General features: G+C 61.0%; 1 protein-coding gene across 2 annotated transcripts; it reads right to left on the bottom strand.

The window, feature by feature from the left end:
• Positions 1-880: 880 nt before the first annotated feature.
• AFAP1L1 (actin filament associated protein 1 like 1) lies at positions 881-19,050 on the bottom strand. Of its 2 annotated transcripts, none has more exons than XM_084216091.1 (19): positions 18,956-19,050; positions 8,050-8,178; positions 7,521-7,604; positions 7,126-7,223; positions 6,879-6,990; positions 6,421-6,519; positions 5,853-6,064; positions 5,328-5,507; positions 4,583-4,669; positions 4,262-4,355; positions 3,980-4,132; positions 3,374-3,585; positions 2,966-3,111; positions 2,589-2,667; positions 2,336-2,453; positions 2,046-2,210; positions 1,665-1,843; positions 1,270-1,398; positions 881-1,048 (listed from the first exon to the last, which is right to left on the bottom strand). In XM_084216091.1, the coding sequence occupies exons 1-19, from the start codon at positions 18,969-18,971 to the stop codon at positions 1,025-1,027; spliced, it is 2,316 nt and encodes a 771-aa protein (XP_084072217.1). In that variant the 5' UTR covers positions 18,972-19,050; the 3' UTR covers positions 881-1,024. The 2 variants fall into 2 exon arrangements, with proteins under 2 accessions (XP_084072217.1, XP_084072218.1); XM_084216092.1 differs by having other exon boundaries at positions 2,336-2,450.
• Positions 19,051-19,597: the final 547 nt, after the last annotated feature.

Here is a 19,597-nt window from a genome sequence, read left to right as displayed (position 1 = left end):
AGTCCATAGCATGAGAGGGTGATGGTGACTCCCTTATTCCCAGCACAAAAGCTGGGCCTTTCCATTCCTGTCCCTTGTTTCTGCCTGTGAATGACCTTACTCTATTTCACTTTTCTGCTCCAACAGCCATGCTGATTTTTTTTTTTTTTAATTTTTAGACTTCCCTTCACTCCATTTTGATCACATGCCTTACCAACCTGTGTCTGAGTGCAGCAGCCAGAGTGTGAATGTGCTGTTGGCCAGGAGACAGCCCTGTGCCCTTTCCTGCTCCCCCCAAACCAGCATGGGACCAGGGCAGGAAGCTGGCCTGCCTCCATCCCCAGCCCTCTGCAGCATTTCTAAGCTGTTTAGCAAAGGTAAAAGGTGCCCACTGTTAATGCTGACACTTGAGCTTCCTTCATTCCAAGGGAAGGCAGCATGCCCTCACCCTTACTGCCTGGAGAACAAGAAGGAAATATTGGACAAAGGCACTTGGTTGAGGCACAGCAAGCTCAAGCCATGAGGAACCCTGAGATGAGACCCTGCAGAGCTGGGAGCAGTGAGCAGGGTGAACAACTGGCATCTCCGAAGTGGCTGATCCTGAGCAACTCCTGAATCCCAAACGTGAGGGGGCCAAAAACCCCAAGGAGTCCACGGTTGCTTTGGCCGATGTTAGCCTGGACACACGCTGATCCCCAAAACTGGAGCACCTGCTGGGCAGTGCCAACTGCCAGCCCCAGGCTCTCCCCTCCTTCCTTCTGCACCCAGAGTTTGTGTCAGAGTCCTGGCTCCGGGGCAGGCTCCCCCCGAGCTGGGTTTCCCAGTAGTTTGTGACCCTGATCCACGAGGAACTCCCTTTCCCCACCCGCCTCCCCAGTCCCCTCCCGCCCCCTTCCCCTGGTTTATAGAGTTGGTGCTGCAGCGGTGGGGCTGGCAGAGCGGCTCTGCCACCACGCCTTCCCAGCACCCTCCCAGTGTCTCAGAGAAAGGGGGCTGGCAGCTCCTCCGTGATCCCCACTGTGTGTTCAGGGCCTGGCAGGCTGACTTAAGTCTGCTTCTTTTCCCATTCCTGCAGAGAAAGGAAGAAAAAAAAAAAAAAAAAGATGAGGAGATATCACTGGAAAAGGAACACTTTAAGGCATCCCTCCCTGCTGGAGGCTTTGGACCCAGCATCTTCCAAGCATTTCCCTCTCCCACCTAGCCCTGCACTTCCATGATTTCATAGTTAAACAGGGGGCAAAGACTGAGATTTCCCGTGGGCCAGTGAGGAGAGGGAGAGCTGAGCAGGACCTTGGCTTTCCTCAGCACGCTCCCCGTGTTGGCAGGGATGATGGAGGGACTTCTCTTCCTCAGCTCTGCCGCACAGTTCACAGGGACCAAGTGCTCAGGGGGGCTCCCGTTTGGCTTGTTTGTAGTTTCCTGTGGGAAAGGGGGAGAAAAGAAAAAGCTCAGGAAAGAAAAGCAAAGCTCAGGAAACCCAGGAAGCATAAACAACCAGATTAAAAAAAAAGTATGAACTGTAATGAGATAAAAGTTGAGGTGACCAAATTCAATTCACACATCTCTGCCCTCAAAGGGACAAAGCCACAGGGATGTCCCCTCTCCCCTGTGCTGCTCCCCACAATACCCCAACTACTGTTTCTTGCAGAAGTTGGAGCTCTGAGTTAGGAAAAAGGGATGCATACCCCATTCTCAGCCTTGCTGGTCACGGCCAGCCCCAGGGCCGGCCCTCCTGCCAGCGACTGCTTCAGCTGCTCCTTCACTTCGGTCAGCTTGAGCTCCAGGTCGACCCGAGACTCCTCCTTCTGCCGGCAGCGCTCCTCCAGCTCCGCCACCCGCTGCTCCAGCTCCTGCAGCCGCGGCCCTGCTTGCACAACCACCCAGCTCAGCGCCGGGAGAATCCACCCATCCTCTGCACAGGGACACTAGATGGGGCTGCCAGCCCGGCAGAGCGCTCCAGCCAGCCCAGCTCCCGGCCGCCCTGTCCCTGTGGCCAGCCCGGCGTCCCTGTGCTCGCTACCCGAGCGCCTGGCAGCAGCCGCGGTGCTCCCATGGCCCCGACCTACCCGTGCTGCCCTTCAGGGCTTCCCGCAGCTCCCGCTTCTCCTTCCGCAGCAACATCAGCTCGCTGCGGATCGATGCCTTCTCCTTCTCCAGCTTCTCCTTCTCCGTCAGGAATCGCCTGGCATCTTCCTCGGCCCGGTTCTTGCCGTACCTGTACTGGTTGGCACCTGCAGGCACAGGGAGAGCCCATGAAGGGCTGCACCGATGGCACCCGCCGTCCAGCTGAGCCCACCCACATCCCTCAGGGGAACTGGCCAGGAGCCCTGGGGAGGTTTGTGGCCCGTGGACTCACTGGACGCGTGTCTCTTCACTTTTACTTGTGGGTCCACCCGCCGCGACTTCTCGCTGCAGGACGAGGCGTGGCGCTTCACCTGAGCGGCCCCCGGCCGCCCTGGCTCCTCCTCTGCCTGCTGCGAGGAGAGAGAGCGAGCTGAGACACCTGCAGGGCCATCTCCCAGCTGAGACACCTGCAGGGCCATCCCAGCCCGGCCACGGTTCCCCGGGCTACTGTGGTGGGAGAGGATAAACCACAAAGTCGTGCCCACCTGAACCTTCTCATAGGGGACATCATCGTACACCACCTGAGAGGAGTCTGCCCGCTGATCCTGGGAGGAGCTGGCCCACCTGCAGAAGGAGGGGTGGGGTCTTCCTTTCCAGAACATCCTTACCAGCCCCTCAGGGAACCCTTCCAAAGAGATTCCTGCATCTCATGACCCCACCCTAACACACCCTCCATCAGCACTGGAACCTTTTCAGCTTCCCATCCTGCCCTAGGGAACAACCCTGGGGGCACTGAGTGTCCCTGAGATCACAGCCACAAACCACAGCCCAGCCTGTGCCCGTTCTAGGGACTCCAGTGGGCCAAGGATCACCATGCCCAGCCCAGCACCCAGCCCCTGGCACAGCAGCAGCACAGCCTTACAGGTAGGAGTGTCTCACGGCTGTCACGATGTTGGCAATGGTCTCCACATCCACGTAGTCGTAGTGCAAGGCCTCGGGGGCTGTCTGGGAGCCTGTTTCCACCAAGAGGAGACCCAGCCAGCGGCCCAGGTCTTCAGAGCAGCTTGCCTGGAGGGCAGAGGAAGAGTTGGGGTGCACACCCAGCTCCCAGCCCTCATCCTTGCTGCCTTCTGACACACACCCCTGCTGTGCACAATCCCCCTCTGCGCACCAAGTCCCCGTGCTGCTACCCCAGCTCACCCAAAACATGCCCTCAACTTTCCAGGGCAGGGCAAAACAAGGCACTGCTCGCATGGGGTGTTGATCATCCCAAGGGTTGCCCCCCAAGCCTGGCAACCCCATCCTCAGAACGCCGCGCCCCCCTGCTCACCTCCAGCGCCGTCACCTCGTGCCCGTGGCGCAGGATGCGGAAGGCGAAGGGGTGCTTGGGGCCCAGGCCGGGCAGCACCTCGCAGCCCCGCAGCACGATGGCGTTCACGTGGGTGCGCAGGTCCGTGCGGTCCTTGTGGAAGTACAGCGTGTTGCCCTTGAGGCGACACCAGCGCTCCTTCCAGCACTGGTTCACCAGCACGCTGAGGTAGCCTGGGGGTGCCAGGGGAGGGAAGGGCATCAGCGCCTGCCCGGCTCTGCCTCAGGCAGGCTTTGACACGACAGAGCTTACAGCATGGCTTCCTGCTCATCCAGCCCTTCTGTGCCTCAGTTTCCCTGCAGACAACCAGCTGGGCCCAGAGGAGCTGCCAGCTCAGTACCACAAAGTCCCCTCAAGCCTGTTTTTGCGGACATGGGTGACCCCTTGCCCACTCATTACTGGAATTTGCAGAGCCAGGCTCGGCAGCATCTCCCAGCCTGTGGAAGCATCACACCCCCTCAGTGAGCTCGTCCCCACCGCTGACCTCTGCAGCCATGCTGAGGAATGTCACTCCCCACTGACCCCACTCTACTCCCAGCCCCATCTTTGCGCCCAGCCCGCACGAACCGCAGCAGGGGATGTCCTCCTCAGTGGAGGAGGTCTGAGTGTCCTCGGGGCATGGCTTCTTCTTGGAGAAGCTGATGATCCTGGTGATTTTCTTCCCGGCCGCCCGGCTCATTGAGCCCTTCAAGTCAGCCAGGCCGCTCTTTTTGCCTTTCCCTGGAAGGACAGGGTAGCTGTGTGACCCTGGTGCATGTCCTGGCATCCCACCTGGCTGCAGAGGATGCTGCCCAGCTGGGGGCACACAGCTGGCCCTGGCTGGGTGGGTAGTGGGGACAGGGACTGTACCGTGCTCTCCGTGCTCCCTGCGGGTGGCTGGGGACCCGGTGTCACCCATGGCCACACTGTCCGAGTCCGAGGTGTGCTTCTCCTGGGACAGCCGCTGTGGGAGAGCAGAATCCCATCAGCACCACCCCCAGCCCTTCATCCCCCTGCACAGGGCTGGGATTTCCAGCTCCTGTTCTCCTTTCCAGCCCTGCACAGCTGCTGTGACAAGAGGAAAGGCTCCTCGTGCAGCCCCTGGAATTTGGGGTCCCCCTGACCCATGTTCCCCAGGTTTGTCCACAGCAGCCCCACACAGCCCTGGACAGGGCCCCTAGGAATCATCACCTTGTCCAGCTCCATCTTGCACGGCATCACTGGGGAGGTGGGGGCTTCCATCCCGCCTGCTGCTGGACTGCTGGCTTCCTTTATCACCTGCACAGACAGCCCCAGCTGTCACCTCAAAATGATCCGAGGGCCAGGCCTGCCCTCCCTGGCTCAGCTCCTTCATTACCAGAGCCAGGCTGAGCCAGGGGGACACGGCCTGGCCCCACAGCTCAGGGCAGCACACCCAGATCGGGACTGCTCACACCTTGTCCCCTTCAAAACTTCAACCAGTTTTGTGGGTTTTGTCAGGGATTTTTGAAATCTCAGAAGGGACAGATTTAGGTGCCAAGCCAGCATCACCCTGCCAGCACAGGACACCTTGTGACCCCCCTGTTTTAAGGTGTGGCGTGCCCTGGGTGTGTAAAACCCCCCGTTCTCCCACATTTGGGGTGACAGCTGTGTCGCTGGTATGCTCAGAGGCTCCTTTCCCACCCGCCGCCCCTTCCCCGCAGCCCCCGCTTCCCGGCCCCGAACAAAGGCAGGAAAGGGCCCTGGGGAAGAGGAAGGGGAGAGCAAACATCCCCCCAGCCGGGGCTATCAGCGCCGGAGCCGCCCAGGCCCTGGGAAGCGGCCGATAAGAGACAGGAGCAAAGCCCCCTTCCCCTTCCAGCAGGGCAAAGCCGTTCCCAGGGCAGCCCCCTCCCCAGCTCGCGTAGGGAGGATGCCAAGGGGAGGCTTGGGATGCCCCTGGCAGGAGCAGGGGTACCTTGAGCCACTCCTCAGCCTGCTCCTTGCTCTGCACTGCCAGCACCAGCGCCTCGGCCCCCGGCAGCGAGAACCGCAGCTCGTGCTTCTTGCGCCGCCCGTCCTTGGGGACATAAATGACGTTGCAGGTGGTCAGGGGCACCTCCACGTGTGGCTGCCGGTCCTTGGAGCTTTTGTAGCACTGAGGGAAGTGGAGAGAATTGCTCAGGGCTCAGCCAAACCTGCCTGGCTGGCTGCTGCGCTGGGGGGGTCCCACAGGTGGCATGGGGTCTCAGGGTGTCTTGCTGGTGGCACAGATGGAGGTGGCTCAGGCTGTGCAACAGCCCTGAGGGTGCCCTCTCACTCCGTGGTGTCCCAAAACCAGGGGAGCCCTCTGTTCCCTTGCAAGGTAAGCAAGGGCAGCTGCTGCTTGTGTGGCCGCCTTGGGGCAGGGTCTTTGTTTGGATGGTGCTTCTTTCCCTTCAGCTTGGGCTCTGCCACCCTCCCGACCCCCAGGAGGAGTCTGTGCCCCTCTGGCCAGGCTCACCAGCAGTTTGCCATCCCGGATGATGGTGAGCTGCTTGGCCCACTGTCCAAAGCGCTTCTTGCGCAAGAGGAACGCGCAGATCCGGCAATCCTTCACCAGGTTCATGGAGGCCTCCTCCGAGGGCCACTGGTGTGTCAGCTGCTGGCCCTTGCCCTCCTCTTCCTCCTCATCATAGGACTCGTATGAGCTGCTCATGGCATCCGAGTCATTGTCTGGAAGAAAGCAGGGGAGTCACCCTAAAAGGTGCCACACACCCTGCCAGGGTTCCCCATGCCCAGCAGCTCCAGACAGAGCTGGGTGCCAGGAAAGGTGGATTCCCTGTCATCCTCTGGAAACAGCAGCGTTTGGCAGCAGCCACCTCCACTTCCCTTGGAATCCCAGCAGGATGCTCACGGGCTGAGTGCCAGCCCCAGGTGCCTCTATCCAGAGCCCTGGGCTGGTTTATTTCTCTGCAAGGCTCACACTTTGAAACCCTGGTTCTCCAGCCTCAACCCCAGCAGCCCCCAGTCCAAGGCTCAAGCCCCACCTCAGGCTCTCCCCTCCCTGTCGAGGACACCCAGATACCTACAGGAACTTTTCTGCTCCCCGTTTATCCTGGTGACGGGGTAGCTGCTGTCTGCATCCTCGTAATAGCCGTCCTCAATGGAGTTGGGGGGGCTGGAGCTGTCTGCAGGGGAAGCAGAGGGGGCTGGGGCCGGTACACCTGGTTTTCCCTCACGGATGTTCAGTGGGGCACAGCCAAGCACACCCTCCCAGGGCATCCCATCCTCCCAGAGCTCTGATCTCTCTCATCACCCATCACCTCATTCCCAGTCTGGCTGGAGCACACCACTCTTTGCAATGGCAAGTGGGATGGAAAAGAGTGGGACAGGAGCGCTGCTGGTGGGAGCAGCGACCATTCCTTCCCCAGGATGAGCAGTCCAGCCCACTGAGAGCTGCCTGGCTTGGCAGGCAGGTGAGGGATGCAGTGGGCAGCTCATGGGGCTCCCCCCACCCGGCAGCTGGCCTGGCTGGAGCAGGACTCACTGCGGGAGGTGATGTACTCGGGGGCCTTGCCAGGGCCCAGGGGCAGTGCTTCCTCGTAGTAATCCTCAGGAGGGGGAGTGGTGGGCAGAGGAGGAGCAGGATCCACGGGAACCTAGAGCAGAAACACCTCCAGCATTAACCAAGGCAGCAGCAGGGGCAGGAGCCCCAGCAGGGCACAGGAAGGGTCCCACCCTGGCCACTGTCACCTCCCCATGCGGACCTGGCTCGGGGACAGCCAGGCACTTACAGGTTTGGCTGTCTGGCTCCCTGCCAGCTCCAAGCCAGCAGTGTCATTGGTGTCCCCCTCCTCCTCCTGCATGTCCTGCAGGTCCCGCAGGTCACAGTCTGCACAGGATAAACAGAGGGTGAGGGGAGCAGGAAAGCAGAGCTGGACATCCCTGAAGAGATCTCCCTCCATGGCCCTTCCCTGGGGAGGTGCTGGGAGATGGGAATCACTGCTAAACACAGCTGGAGCGTGGGTTCCCTCATGGCCAGCCCCCAAACAGCTCCAAGGGAGCAGGAACAAACACCCGGAGCGATGATGACCGCTCTGGACACAAGGATGTAGCTGTCACCCTTCTTCCAAAGGACCCCAGGACCAGCAGGACCCCCAGGGCACCCCTCCAGCTCAGCCACACGTACCAAACTCCTCAAAGAGGGACTCCACGAAGCTGGTGCCATTGCCCAGGGACGCTGTGTTGACATACATGTAGTCCACATCCTTCCCTGGAATTGAGGGGGATGCTCTGAGCCTGGGGCAGGCACTGCCACCCCTCGTGCCCACAATCCCAGGGACACAGAGCAGGCACTGGGGATGGAGGAACCCCCAGGGATGCTGTGGCTCCCCCAGGAGAGCAGGAATGGGGGCTCTGTGAAGGCCCAGGTGCACAGTGCCGGCGGAAACCCCCGTGCTCAGCACAAATCCAGGCAGGAAGAGCTCTGGAAGCTGCGTTTCCGCAGGGAGCAGCCCTCCCTCCCGCACCCGGGGCACGGCTGACGCCAGCCCTGCTCCCGGGGCAGGGAGGAGCTCAGAAGGGAAAGCAAAGTGCCCTGAGGGGGCTGAGCAGGTGCTGGGCTCATCCCTGCCCTGCAGAAGCTTTTCCCTGCCCTGCTGGGGACACCCAGTGCCTTTGGGAACAGCCAGCGGCCACCACAGGAGAGGGACACAGACCTGCAGGCGGCTGCAGCTTCTGCAGGATGGTAGAGACAGCCAGCTTCTTCTCCTGCGTGGTGGCACTCAGGTACTCGTGGTCCAGCAGCTTGAGCAGAACGCTGAGCTCTGGCAGGAGCTGGTCCAGCACTGAGGGGAGCAGAAAAAATCCCATCAGCCAGGGGGTGTTGGGATGCTGGGGTTAAGACAAGGCAAAATGGGCTGGAACTCCAGCAAACTTGGAGCTCTGGAGGGGGCAGAAAGAAAGAGCTGCAGTTGCTCCCAGTGCAGGATCCCTCCTCTTGGCAGCCACCAAACATCCTCTCAGCACAGCTGGGGTGGCACACAGCTGACTTTGGGTCTCCAGGGTCAGAAACAGAGGCCAAGGGTCACTGCAGAGGCAGTTCAGATGTGCTGACTGATGGGGATGGCTCCAGGGAGGGGACAGCGTGTGCCCCAGAGTGTGGGGACACACTGGCTGGGCTGTAGCTGTCCCCACACTGCTCCTTGGCAGAGCAGAGAAGCAGCAAGGGCTGGCACAGGGTACTTCCCAGAGGAAGGGAAGGATTCTGAGCCACTGCTGGGATCCTCCTTCCTCGTGTGAGGAACGTGGAGCCACAAACAGCACAATAAAAGCAGCTGGTGTTTCAAGGGTGAAGGGGAGCCCAGCAGGAGCAGTTCCAGCCAAGACGAGCCCCTGGGCACAGACACAATGTGCCAGCCCAAACTGCCACCACCCCAGGACAGGGGGCAGGATGTGGCTCACGAGGCTCTTCCTGCCTCCCTGCACTCCACAGATCATCTGCTTCCTCCTCCCTCCCCAGGGCCAAGCTGAGCCACAGCCTCAGCCCTTCTGGCCACAGCAGCAGGCAGAGCCCATCTCCCATAGGCAGGCCAAGCCAGGACAGGATGCCCCAGCAGCAGGAGAAGCCTCAGCACTGCTCCAGGAGGAACAGACAAGCACCCCTCAGACCCTGGGCCATGCTCAGCCCGCTGTCCCCTGCCAGCACACACCTCCCATGGTGGGGACCTGCTGAGCCTCGTGGTGGGGTAAGCACCCAGCTCCAGGGCCCCTCTGCCTTACAGGGAGGGAGGGAAGAGAGGAAAATCCTCCCTGGGAAGTTGCAGAGTGCTGCACAGGCAGCATGGGATCAGGCTCCTGCTGGTGATCTCCAGGAAGGTGAGATCCTCCCTGCAGGGCTTGGCAGGGCAGGCGACTGCAAGGAAGCAGCTGGGACAAAAAGCTAGATTTCCCCTGTCCAGCCAGCAGCTGCAAACATCTCGGGAGTCACCCACCCACAAAGGGGATGGGAACTGTGCAGGCTCCTCCCTGCACTGGCTTTCCACAGCTCACCAAACCCCAGCCCGTGGGGTCAGCAGCATCCTCCACACTCCTAGAACACCCCAAACCCCAGACCATGATGTCACCAGCACCCCCATCCCCTGCCACGTGCAGGACACATCCCATCACAGGCACCAGCTCCGTGTCAGGGCTCTGGGCCAGCCAGGGCCCTCAGGGCAGCCTGGTTTCTCTAACAGTGCCCCAGCAGGCAGGGAGGGGGCACAGGGACCCCCTGGGCACCAGAGCTGAGGTGCCTGATGTGCCAGGGCTGCTGGCAGGGGCTGGGCTCAGCAGCAGTGCCCCGAGCTGGGCACACTCAGCACGGACACACAGCTCTGAAGGCGCCTTTGTTCCCCCAGCTGAGCTGTCCCCTCCGTCTCCCTTGTTAAACATCCTCCAAAATACAACGGGGGAGGGAGGGGGGCCAGTCAAAGAGGCCTGTGATCCCAGGAGGGCATGCTGAGCAGAGCCTGGGGGAGCACAAGGAGGCAAGGAATTAATTTCCTACGCTCATTAGGCTTCCAGCCTGAAGGAGATTAATGGGGGGACTGCAGGAAGTGAGGGGAGATTGCTCCAGGGGGGCAGCAGGGGATGGTGGGACACCCAAGGTCACCTGGCAGGCAAAGACCAGCACAGACAAGAGCTGTGGGAGCGAGCTCAGAGCCACAGAGCTGGCCCAGGGGACAGGGACACATCTCCTGTGCCGGGGTGGGCACTGGTGCCAGTGCCCATGGGGGCTCTGAGCCCGGGGACAGGGGCAGCAGGACAGCAAAGGGCTCCTGGGGAGGAGGGGTGGGGTGGCAGAGTGACCACAGGTGACACAGGGACCCTGTGTCCCCTGCTCTGGGACACCTCCAGATGGTGCTGGCAAATGGCTCCCACCTGCTGCTTTCTGCTGGGGCTCCTCCTGCATCCAAAATCAGGGGCACCACCCCACTGCCCTGCACTGAGGCTTGGAACAGACAGCCCAGGACAGACGGGGACACCAGCAACGCCCTCCTCTCCACGTCTGAGGCGGGATGGGAGATGTCCATGAGCTCTCTGGGCCTGGGAAGGCCAGGACCCGTGGCAGCAGATGGCTTTAGCATTAACCAACAGGCCTGGATGGGCTGGGGGACCCAGGGTGGCTCTGCTGGGACGGGGTGACCCAGGGGACAACAGCAGGACACTGCTGCCGTGCAGGACACCGGGGCAGTGCTGCCAAATCCTGCCCTGGCAGCAGCACCAAGCACGGTGCTGCGAGGGAGCTGCATCCCCTGCAGCCCCCCTCTCCAGCCCACACCAGGCCAGCTCTATTTTTAGACCCCACAAGTGCTCCCCTGCTCAGGGAGCCTTTTCCCAGCACAGAGATAAGGGCTGGACACAGCCTGCAGCTGCAGAGTCTCCCTGCCCCTCCCTGGCTCGGCCCCAGCACAGCAGCGAAAACCGGGTCCTGCTCCAGTAACCTGCAGAGAGGAGGAAGAGGAGGAGGAGGAAGAGTCTCTGGCCAAGCCAAAGCAGGAGTTTCCTGGTGTAGAGACCCAGCTTTTGCAAGGGGAGAGATAAGACAAGCCCATGGAGCTCTCACTCCAAGAAAAGCCCAGCCTGGAGCTTGAGAGAGCCCCGGGGAGGGAGGTGCTGAATCACAGCTCTGAAATGCAGCGGGAGGTGCTCAGGGACCCCCATCCTGTGCTCACAGCTCCCCTGCCTCCGGCCACGCTTCCTCCTGCACCAGGTGATGCCTGGGGCCGAGGGGGAAATCGGATGCTGGGAGTAGCAGCCATTGTTTGTAGCTAAAATAAAACCCAGGCACAAATAAATCCTTCCTGTTGGCAGGGCAGGGCAGGGCCCTTGGCTGCTCTGCCTGCCAGCACAGGGCTCCTCACAGCTGCCACCCACAGCAAAGCAACCCTGGGAGCTCCTGGGGTGCCCTAAACAGGTGGGGACAGCACCCAGGGACACCCCAGCCCCTGGGGGAGCCCTGCAGGGAGGTGCCTGTGGGACAAACAGCCCCAGAGTTGCTCTCTGCAGCACACAAACCCTGCTCACCTGTCCACAGGTGGATGTGGAGCCACCTGCAAGAGCCCTGCAGTGCTGGGACGTGTCCCCAAGCCTTGCTGGGTGCCCCAGGATGGCATCACCAGAGGGGTGAGATGCTGGCACCCCCCCCAGCCCCAGCACTGCTGCTCTCTGAGGAAGCCCACAGCCTCCTGGGCACTTTGCTGAGCTCCCAGGGCAGCTTCTGTTCCCATCCCCACTCCCAAGGAGGTTTCTTCCCTCCAGGGAGGAGGAAGTGCCTTGGGGCTCCCAGAATTGTTCCTTTGTGCAGGGGACAGCAGGACAGAGCTGCCTGCACCCTGCCCATGGCCACTACCCTGCCAAGGGGGCACGGGAGGGACAGCACTGGGCCCTGGAGGGGACAGGAGCCAGCCAGGCTCTGCTCCCATCACTCAGCACCTGCTGGGTGTGGGGCAAACTGGGATGGGCTGCGAGGGCCAGGAACAGCAGCCCGGAAAACACCTCCTCCTCCTCCTCGTCCCAGTCTGTCCTGCTCCAGGCCGCAGGGGTTTCAGGAAAAGCCAACCATCAACGATCACTCTTGAGCCCTGGCAACATCCCCTGACAGTGGAAGATTTGCTGAGGGGCCACTTGGTGCACATGAATCATCTCCTCCCTGCAAACAAGGGCCCCTTGAGTGGGGAGGATGGGGGAGCCTCTGACTCTGCATCCAACAATTCCAGCAGGACTGAGCACTCAGGGCTGGCTTCTGCCTGCCTGGGACCCTGTCACTCTCCCAGCTGCCCCTCACTGGGCTAACCCTGGGATCCTGCTCCCAGTTTGGGTGCTGCAGCACCCCTGGGTGCTGGGGAGCACAAGGCAAGCTCAGATCTCAAATCTCAGCGCTTCCAGCAGGCAGGCAGAGCAGCCATGCACAGCCCTGGGGCCCTCAGCATCGTGGCCTTGCAGTAATTAATATCCTCAGCTGATAGCCTTGGAAAATCAATCCTGGGAGGTGAATGTGGAACCTGATTGCTTGAGGGGTCACCAGTTCTGCCTCCAGAGCAGCAGCCTCTCCCCTCACACAAGGGCTTGGAGAGCTCCTCCATCCTGGGAGAGGGGCAGATGAGCCACCAGAAGGGTTAAAAGCCACAAAGGGTGCCTGGCTGTGCCACCAGAAGGGTTAAAAGCCACAAAGGGTGCCTGGCTGTGCCTGCTGAGCCTCCTCCATCAGTGCCCCACGTGCTGCAGACACCCCAGCAACGACAGCAGCTCTGGGGATCCCTTCCCAGCTCAGCTCCAGTGGCACCAGTTGACTCCAGCAGTGGCACAGAGGGTCCTGGGCCTGTCCTAAGCCTCTGCCAGCTCAGGCTCCTCTCCCCAGGTTAAACAGCCCTGCACAGAGCCTTATCTCCCGGCCTTGCCCAGCAGGGACCAGCCAAGCCCAGCCCAGCTCTTCCCAATCCCCGGCCCCACCCTGGCTCCCTGCACAGAGGGGCTCTGAGTCCTCAGCACCCCCTAAAAAGGGGAGAAGAGCTGTGGGACAGCCCAGCCCTGCCCTGCAGGAGGGAACTGGACACAGGCAGGACTGCAAACACCCCCTGTGAGCACAGTCCTGCCCCGAGGAGACAGCTTCTCACATCCTCCTCCCCTCCTGAAGGAGGAAACAGGAGTCCTGAATAGAGGGAAGTGTAATTACAGCTGATGGAGCGTGCAGAGGGCAAAGATTATCACCTGCCTCCTGTCCCTGGCAGCTCACACACTGCAGGAACCATCACTCACTACTGGGGGGGCAGAGAAGCCTCTTCCCTGAGTAATTAGATTGATGGGAGCAAGGATTAATTGGGACCCCACCCCGGCCAGTGCCAGGACAGCCCCAGGGAGTGGTGCTGGGCTCACCCCAGGGTGGGTCCGGGCTCTCCTGGTGCTGCCACACCCCGAGCACGGCGGGCTGTGGGTGGGAGATCTCCCCCCCAGCCCCTCACCTGGGCACCCCAGTGCGGGCAGTGCCCCCCCCGCACAGCCATGGGGCACCGGAGGGACAGAGGGTCCCTGCAGTGACACTGCCCCTGGGACAGCCCCTGCTGGGCTGCAGGGCATGTCCTTCCTCACAGCAGCGTCTGAGTGCTGCAGGTAATTATTAACTGCTGATTAAATCACCAACAAGCACCTCCTTGTGAGCCAGGCTGCCAATGACCCCCAGTGCCCCGTGCTGTGGCAGGACCCCTTCCCCAGGGGCTGCCCCCCTTGCTCTGCCTCCTGGAGAAGGCTGTGGCTGTTTGCTTTAGCTCACCCAAAGCAAACTTCATCCCCCTGGCCTGGAGGCTGCAGCCACCCCCAGCCCAGAGGAGCAGGGGGTGGTTCCAGGGTCACCCCTCTCACAACTGAGCACGGAGAGATGCTGAGCAAACAAAACCACCCAGGTGAAAGATCTGAGCGACCCTGCTGTGTCCTCATGGGCAGTCTCCACACTCTGCTCCTAACCGCAGCCACCAGGGGTTTCCAGCCCCAGCTCAACACAATCAGCTCTGGAAAATCACATGGAGCATGTTTAGAACTCCCAGAACTACATTTCAGGAGCCGGTGCCAGGCTCAGCAGGCTCATGGCAGGATGCTCCAGCCTGGGAGCTGGGCTCAGAGGCTGCTGGCTGGAAAACACATGTAAATAATGAATGAAAAGGAGAGGTTTGAGATGCCCTTTAAAGGAATAGCCAGGCAGGGGCGAGACCTGCTGAGTAATGTATAAAAAACACGCTTCAGGCAGAGGAGAGATGTTAGGATTACACAGGACCCAGAATAAACTGTGTTTCCTCCAACCAAAATTTTGGTGTCGGCCTTTTCCAAACAAACTCCAGCAACAGGTGGGCCTGGGCTCCCCTCCAGAACTGGGAGAGGCCCTGGGATGGTGCCCCAAGTCTCTGCCCACCCCCTGTGGTAGGCAGAGCAGTGGGAAGCGTCCCTGGGTCACACCTTCCTGCCTGTGGGGACCTGGAGCTGTCACCTCCCTGTAGCCCTTGGTCTCCAAACCTCAGCCTCCAGGAGAGTTGGAATTCCAGCTAATTGCAGGGATTCCAGCTAATTGCAGGGATTCTAGTGGGAAACCCCAATTCCCACCAGTCCACGCCACTACCCAGGGCTGGAGCCAGCCCCCACATCCCCAAAATCTCTGGTGTGGCTGGAAAGCTCTCTGCACCCCAAGAGACCCTTCTCCACATCCTGTGCATCCCCACTGCCCAAAGCCAAGGTCCAAAACGCCTTGGATGCAATTCCCAACCTGCAGGAGTGAGATGTGGGGAGGCCACCAGAGCTGGCACATCTTCTTGGGAGGAAAAGTCACCCGGGGAGCTTGTGACAGGATCCTGAGCAGGAGAGCAGGATCCAAGCCCTCACCCAGCAGGGCATGGCCAGGGATTTGCAGGATCAGCTTTCCCAAATCCCACTGCACTTTCCCAAATGCCCTCAACAGCAGGATGTGGATCCTTCTTTACCGAGCTGGTGGAGGAGAACCCACAGATGCCAGTGGGCGAATATCCTGGAGCTGGGGCAGGGAGATGTGCCCAGCACCCAGCTCCCAACCCTGGCATCCCTGCCCTGACCCCGACAATGCCCAGCAGTTCAGAGCTGGGCTGGACACGAGTGCCCCTGCCCGCTGGGGGGGTTGGGACCCTCCAGTGGTCACCTCAGCCCTGTCCCCACGTCCCCAGGCCGGGGCACGGCAGAGGGTCCCCTGTGCGGGGCTGGGGCCGCGCTGCCCCCAAGGACCCTCGGCCAGCAGGATGAGCGTTATTTTCTCAGCCCTTCCCTTTCCTTCCCTTGCCAAGCTCCGTCGGGAGCATCAGGTGCAGCGGCAAGGCCACCATCGACAGCATTTCCTACCCGGTTAACCCCGGCAGGGCAGGGCTGCAGGGGCAGGAGAACCGGGATGGCCCAGCGGGAAAGGTGACAAGGTGTGACAGACTGCTCCGGCGGCTCCAGCAGTGCTGGGACTGGTTCACCGGCTTTTAACTCTGGGACACCAAAACCAGCTCTCTAACCTGCTGCTACTAAAGTTCTAGTCCTTCTTCTGTCCTTCACAACCACGGTTTCCCAAAATTTTGGACCACATAAAATGAGCAGCTGTTCCTCCATCACAAACTTGGGTGGGTTTAATGCTCAAAAAAAAAGCCCCGGAGAAAGCCAAAGCCATTCTTCAAAGTGCTCCTTACACATCTCCTGCTAATTGGCAGCAATCTGAGCATACCAGCGTCTCCCCCAGCTCCCTCTTATCACTTCCAGGATCAAATGCACACGAAAACCACTTCAAAAAAAGAAAAAAAAATTATTTTGAGCATGGAAACCCCTTGGAGCAAAGCTGTTTTTGTTCCAAACTGTTACGAAATGTCAGTGTTTCCCCTCGCCTGCCAAAGAGCCGGCTTTGATGCCATGGGAGGCTTTATCAGGAGCAGGAAAGGAAGGAGCTGGAGCAGGGGGAGGCTCTGAGAGGTTATTTTATCCTTCCCCACTGCAGATTGTCAGCCCAGAACGCACCCAGGGACCTGAGCTCCCCAAATGCCGCTGCTTTCAGCGCCTCGGGGTGATGACAGGCGGCTGCTGCCTGCCAGGGTGCCCTCCCTGCTCTGTCACCTCCTGGGTGCCCTGGCTGGGGTGCCAGCCCCTTGTTTGTGCAGAGCTGGCAGTGAAAGGTTGCCAGCCCCATTGTCTTGTTGCTGGCCTGGGACAGAGACATTTAATTGGTATTTTACAGGGCAGAGAGTTGTGTCATTGATTTTAAGGTTCCTTATATGCAGGAGGAGATGTGTTCCTCAGGAGGGAGTGTGAGCTGTGCCAGACTAGATAATAGGGAAGGGTTAAGGGGTTAGGACATGAGTCTGGGAAGCCAGAAACCACTTCAAGCCTCCACTCTGCTCCACTGTTATCTCCTGTCCCCAGCAAGTGATTTGGCCACTGAACAACAGGCAGAGCTTGGGTCGAGCCCAGTGCTCTCTGAAAAGGCTTCCCACTGCTTGGGATGAGACAGCTTCTTCAAAACCTTAAACAAAGTTTTCCTGGGCAGGGATAGGAACCTCCTGCAGGCCCGTGGGAGCTCCGGCCCCGCTGCACAGCAAAGGGCACGGCAGCCTCGCAGCTCAGCACGTTTGCACAGGAAAAGAGCATTTCCAGGTCAAGAGTGGGAAAGAGGCAGGTTTTCCAGGCAGTGCAGGCAGATAGGACAGTCCCCAGGGCTCCTGGCTGGGGGACACCATCCCACAGTGTCCTTCCCCTCTCCAGCTGCCCCTCCAGAGCTGCCAGGAGGCTTCTCACCCATCCAGCCTCTCCCTGCTACAGCCAGCGCTGTAGCCTGCACGCAGCAGGAGATTGGAAAATCCAGAGGGGCAAACAACCCCAGCGCTTCAGCAGCACCAGCATCCCACCTCCCACCCTGTTTTAGCCACCTCAGCCCCTTCCCCACCTCCCCCAGGCTAGGAACAGGCGGTGGCGATTTCCATGGAAGGAATGGCTGCAATGCGGAGGAGAGCTCGGCGCTAACAGCTGGCCCGGGCTGCGCTCCTCAGCACCCAGAGCCTTCCTTCCACCGGCAGGATTCCTGCTGCCAGCTCGCAGGCGGCCGGGCAGGAATGATCCCGGCTCCCTCCCACCCGTCCTGCAGCCTCCCCATTCCTGTGGGCGAGCTGGAGCCAAGTTTATCCCCGACACATCTCCGCCTGCTTTGCTGGATTTAGAGCCCAGATAAGTTTGGGGCAGGACCTAAATTGTGGTGGCTCAAAAGGTCAGGGAAGAGACACTAATGAGGGAGGAGAAGCCACGTGTGAGCACAGGCGTGTTTGAGCAAAGGATCGCCTCCCAAATCACACTTTGGGTTCTCCATCAGCACAACCTGAAACAACTCTGCCAACAGCACCAGTCCCCCAGTCAGCCACTGGTGCAGAGCTGGGCCACGCACGGGGCGCTGCCCAGCCTGCTGGGCACGAGAAAACACTGGCAGGTGATAAAATCAGGATACAGCAGGGCCTGAGCAGAGCTCCAGGTGAAGGAAGGAAGGGGCTGCCAGAGAGCAGCCAGAGCTGGGAATGGGCACAGAGCTCCTGCCTAACACCTTTCATTACGGAAGGGAACCTTCCCTCCACGAGTGACAGTCCCCAGAGGGATCCAGCAGCTCTGGCTGATGAGCAGGAGGGGCTGGGGGGGGTTTCCATTAGCAAGGAGCCATCCAGGTGCCAACAGCAATTCATCACAAGCACTCAAAACAAAGCAGGCAGGCACCAGCGAGGGGGATAAAAAACGGCTCTTCCCTGGCAGGGTCAAACTGTGGAGAGGCCAAACCATGCCCAGACATGGCTCCCTCAGCTGGGCATCCCCTCCTTCCCTGCCATGAGGTCCGAGGTTTGATTTCTGGGGTGCAAACAGGGAATTTCCCATCAGCTCACACAGCAGGAGAACGGGGAAGCCGAGACCCTCTGCCCCCCCTGTCCGCAGTGATGTCCTCTAGGACCCTGGAGGACAGCTCTGGCATCAAGAAGTGTCACTGGACAGCACTCCCCCTCCTGCCACAGCTCCCTCCTTCAGAGTGGGCAAAGCCACCCTGGACACAGGCACAGGGGACGGCTGTCCCTGTCACCGTCCCTGTCCCCTCCCGGGCTGCAGGCCACTGACACCGTGCCTGTGTTTGCAGCGGTCCCAAACTCCTCAGAGCTGTTTCCAGTGCGGAAACGCCACCCCATCCTTTTACATCGGCAAGGGGAACTCTTGACCCCCGGGTGTTTGTGGTGCTGACCCGGGGCCGCAGACACAGCGCTCCTGAGCCGCCCCGGCGCTCCAGCGTGGGGCAGCCCCTGCAGCCAGAGACGTCCCTGGCCACTCTCTTATCGCTTTTGGCCAATGTTTCTGCAGCACCTCCAAGGACAGGGCAAGGGCCAGCACCCCGTGCTCCATCATGTCACCACCTGCCCCTCCTGTGCAGCCCCAGGCTGCAATCAGCTGCAGCAGCAAGGAGCAATCCCCCTGCAAACCTCCCCGTGCTCCCTCCAGCGACCTGGCAGCCCCAGCAGAGAGCCGGCACCTTCTCTGCAGAGCTGGCCCCAAGGCCTGGCAGGTTTATACAGATCCCAGATCAAAGCCCAGCAGCTCGGTGAGCGCGGTGCCACGGGCTGCAGGCAGGAACCCCACACGTGTGGGAAGGAGCTGCTCCCAGCTGGGTGGGGATCGCGCCCTCCGCGGCTCTGGGAGACTCCCGGACAGGAAAACCCTCTGAACCCCACCAACCCCATCGGAGAACGCCACCTCCCTCTCCGCTACCACAATTTCCCCTAATAAGTGCTTACACCCCACAGCCTCCCTTGCAGGCTCCTGGTGTTTTACCCATCCTACCAGCAAAGAGAAACTGGTTCCAGTTGGTGCCCAGCAGGCCGGGCTGGAGCAGGCTCCCACACGGAGCCGAGGAATGCATCCGCTCGGCTGGGACGGGATGCGCGACCCGCGACTCGCTGCGCCTGGCACGGGCATCCCCGGTGCCCTCGGCGCTGTGCCCCGGGAGGGGACGGAATGGGATGCGGGTCCCGTCCTCCCGTCTCCTTCGTCCGTCTGTCCCTCCCGTCCTGTCCCGTCCCTTACCGCTGAGCCGGTCCATGGTCCGGAGCCGCGGCACCGCGGCCGCCCCGGGAGCTGCGGGCGGGCGAGTGTCGCGGGCAGCGGCCGCCCGGCGGGGCCGGCTCTGCTCGGGGCGGCCAATCCCTTCATCCGCCCCTCCCTCCCTCCTTCCCTCCCTCGCTCGGAGCACGGCAGCGCCCAGCGCCGGCACGGCACAGCACGGCACGGCACCGGGGACAGCCCTGGGCAGTGGTCGCCTGCCAGCCTGCGTCCCCATCGGCACCCAGAGACCCCCACCCCGGGAAGGGTGGGGGTCGTGAGTGGGTCACCTCCACCTGCCCGGCTTGGGCAACTTCGGTTTAGGGGAAAAATGCCGAATTCCCACAGCCCGCAGCAAGGAGAGCTCCCCCTGAGCCCTCACTCCTCGTTTCCCCCTCCCCAAAATCCCCAGCGTGTCCTTGGCAATGCCACTGTCATTGTCCCTGCCCAGCACAGAGACGGGTGTCCCGCAGGGACACCTGGGCTTGGGAGATCAGTGGGACGTGTGACAGTGTCCCAGGTGTGGCAGCAAGGACAGTCTGCAGGACAGGGCTGCAGGACTGGGACAGAGCAGTGGGGACAGCAGGGTGGGACAGAAATGTGATGAGCTTTCACACGTACTCAGTT

The sequence above is a fragment of the Fringilla coelebs genome (assembly GCF_963513975.1).
Source record: "Fringilla coelebs genome assembly, chromosome: 15".
Classification (NCBI taxonomy): Eukaryota; Metazoa; Chordata; class Aves; order Passeriformes; family Fringillidae; genus Fringilla; species Fringilla coelebs.
Note: the sequence above shows the minus strand (reverse complement) of the source record. Positions and strands in the feature narration are given on the sequence as shown.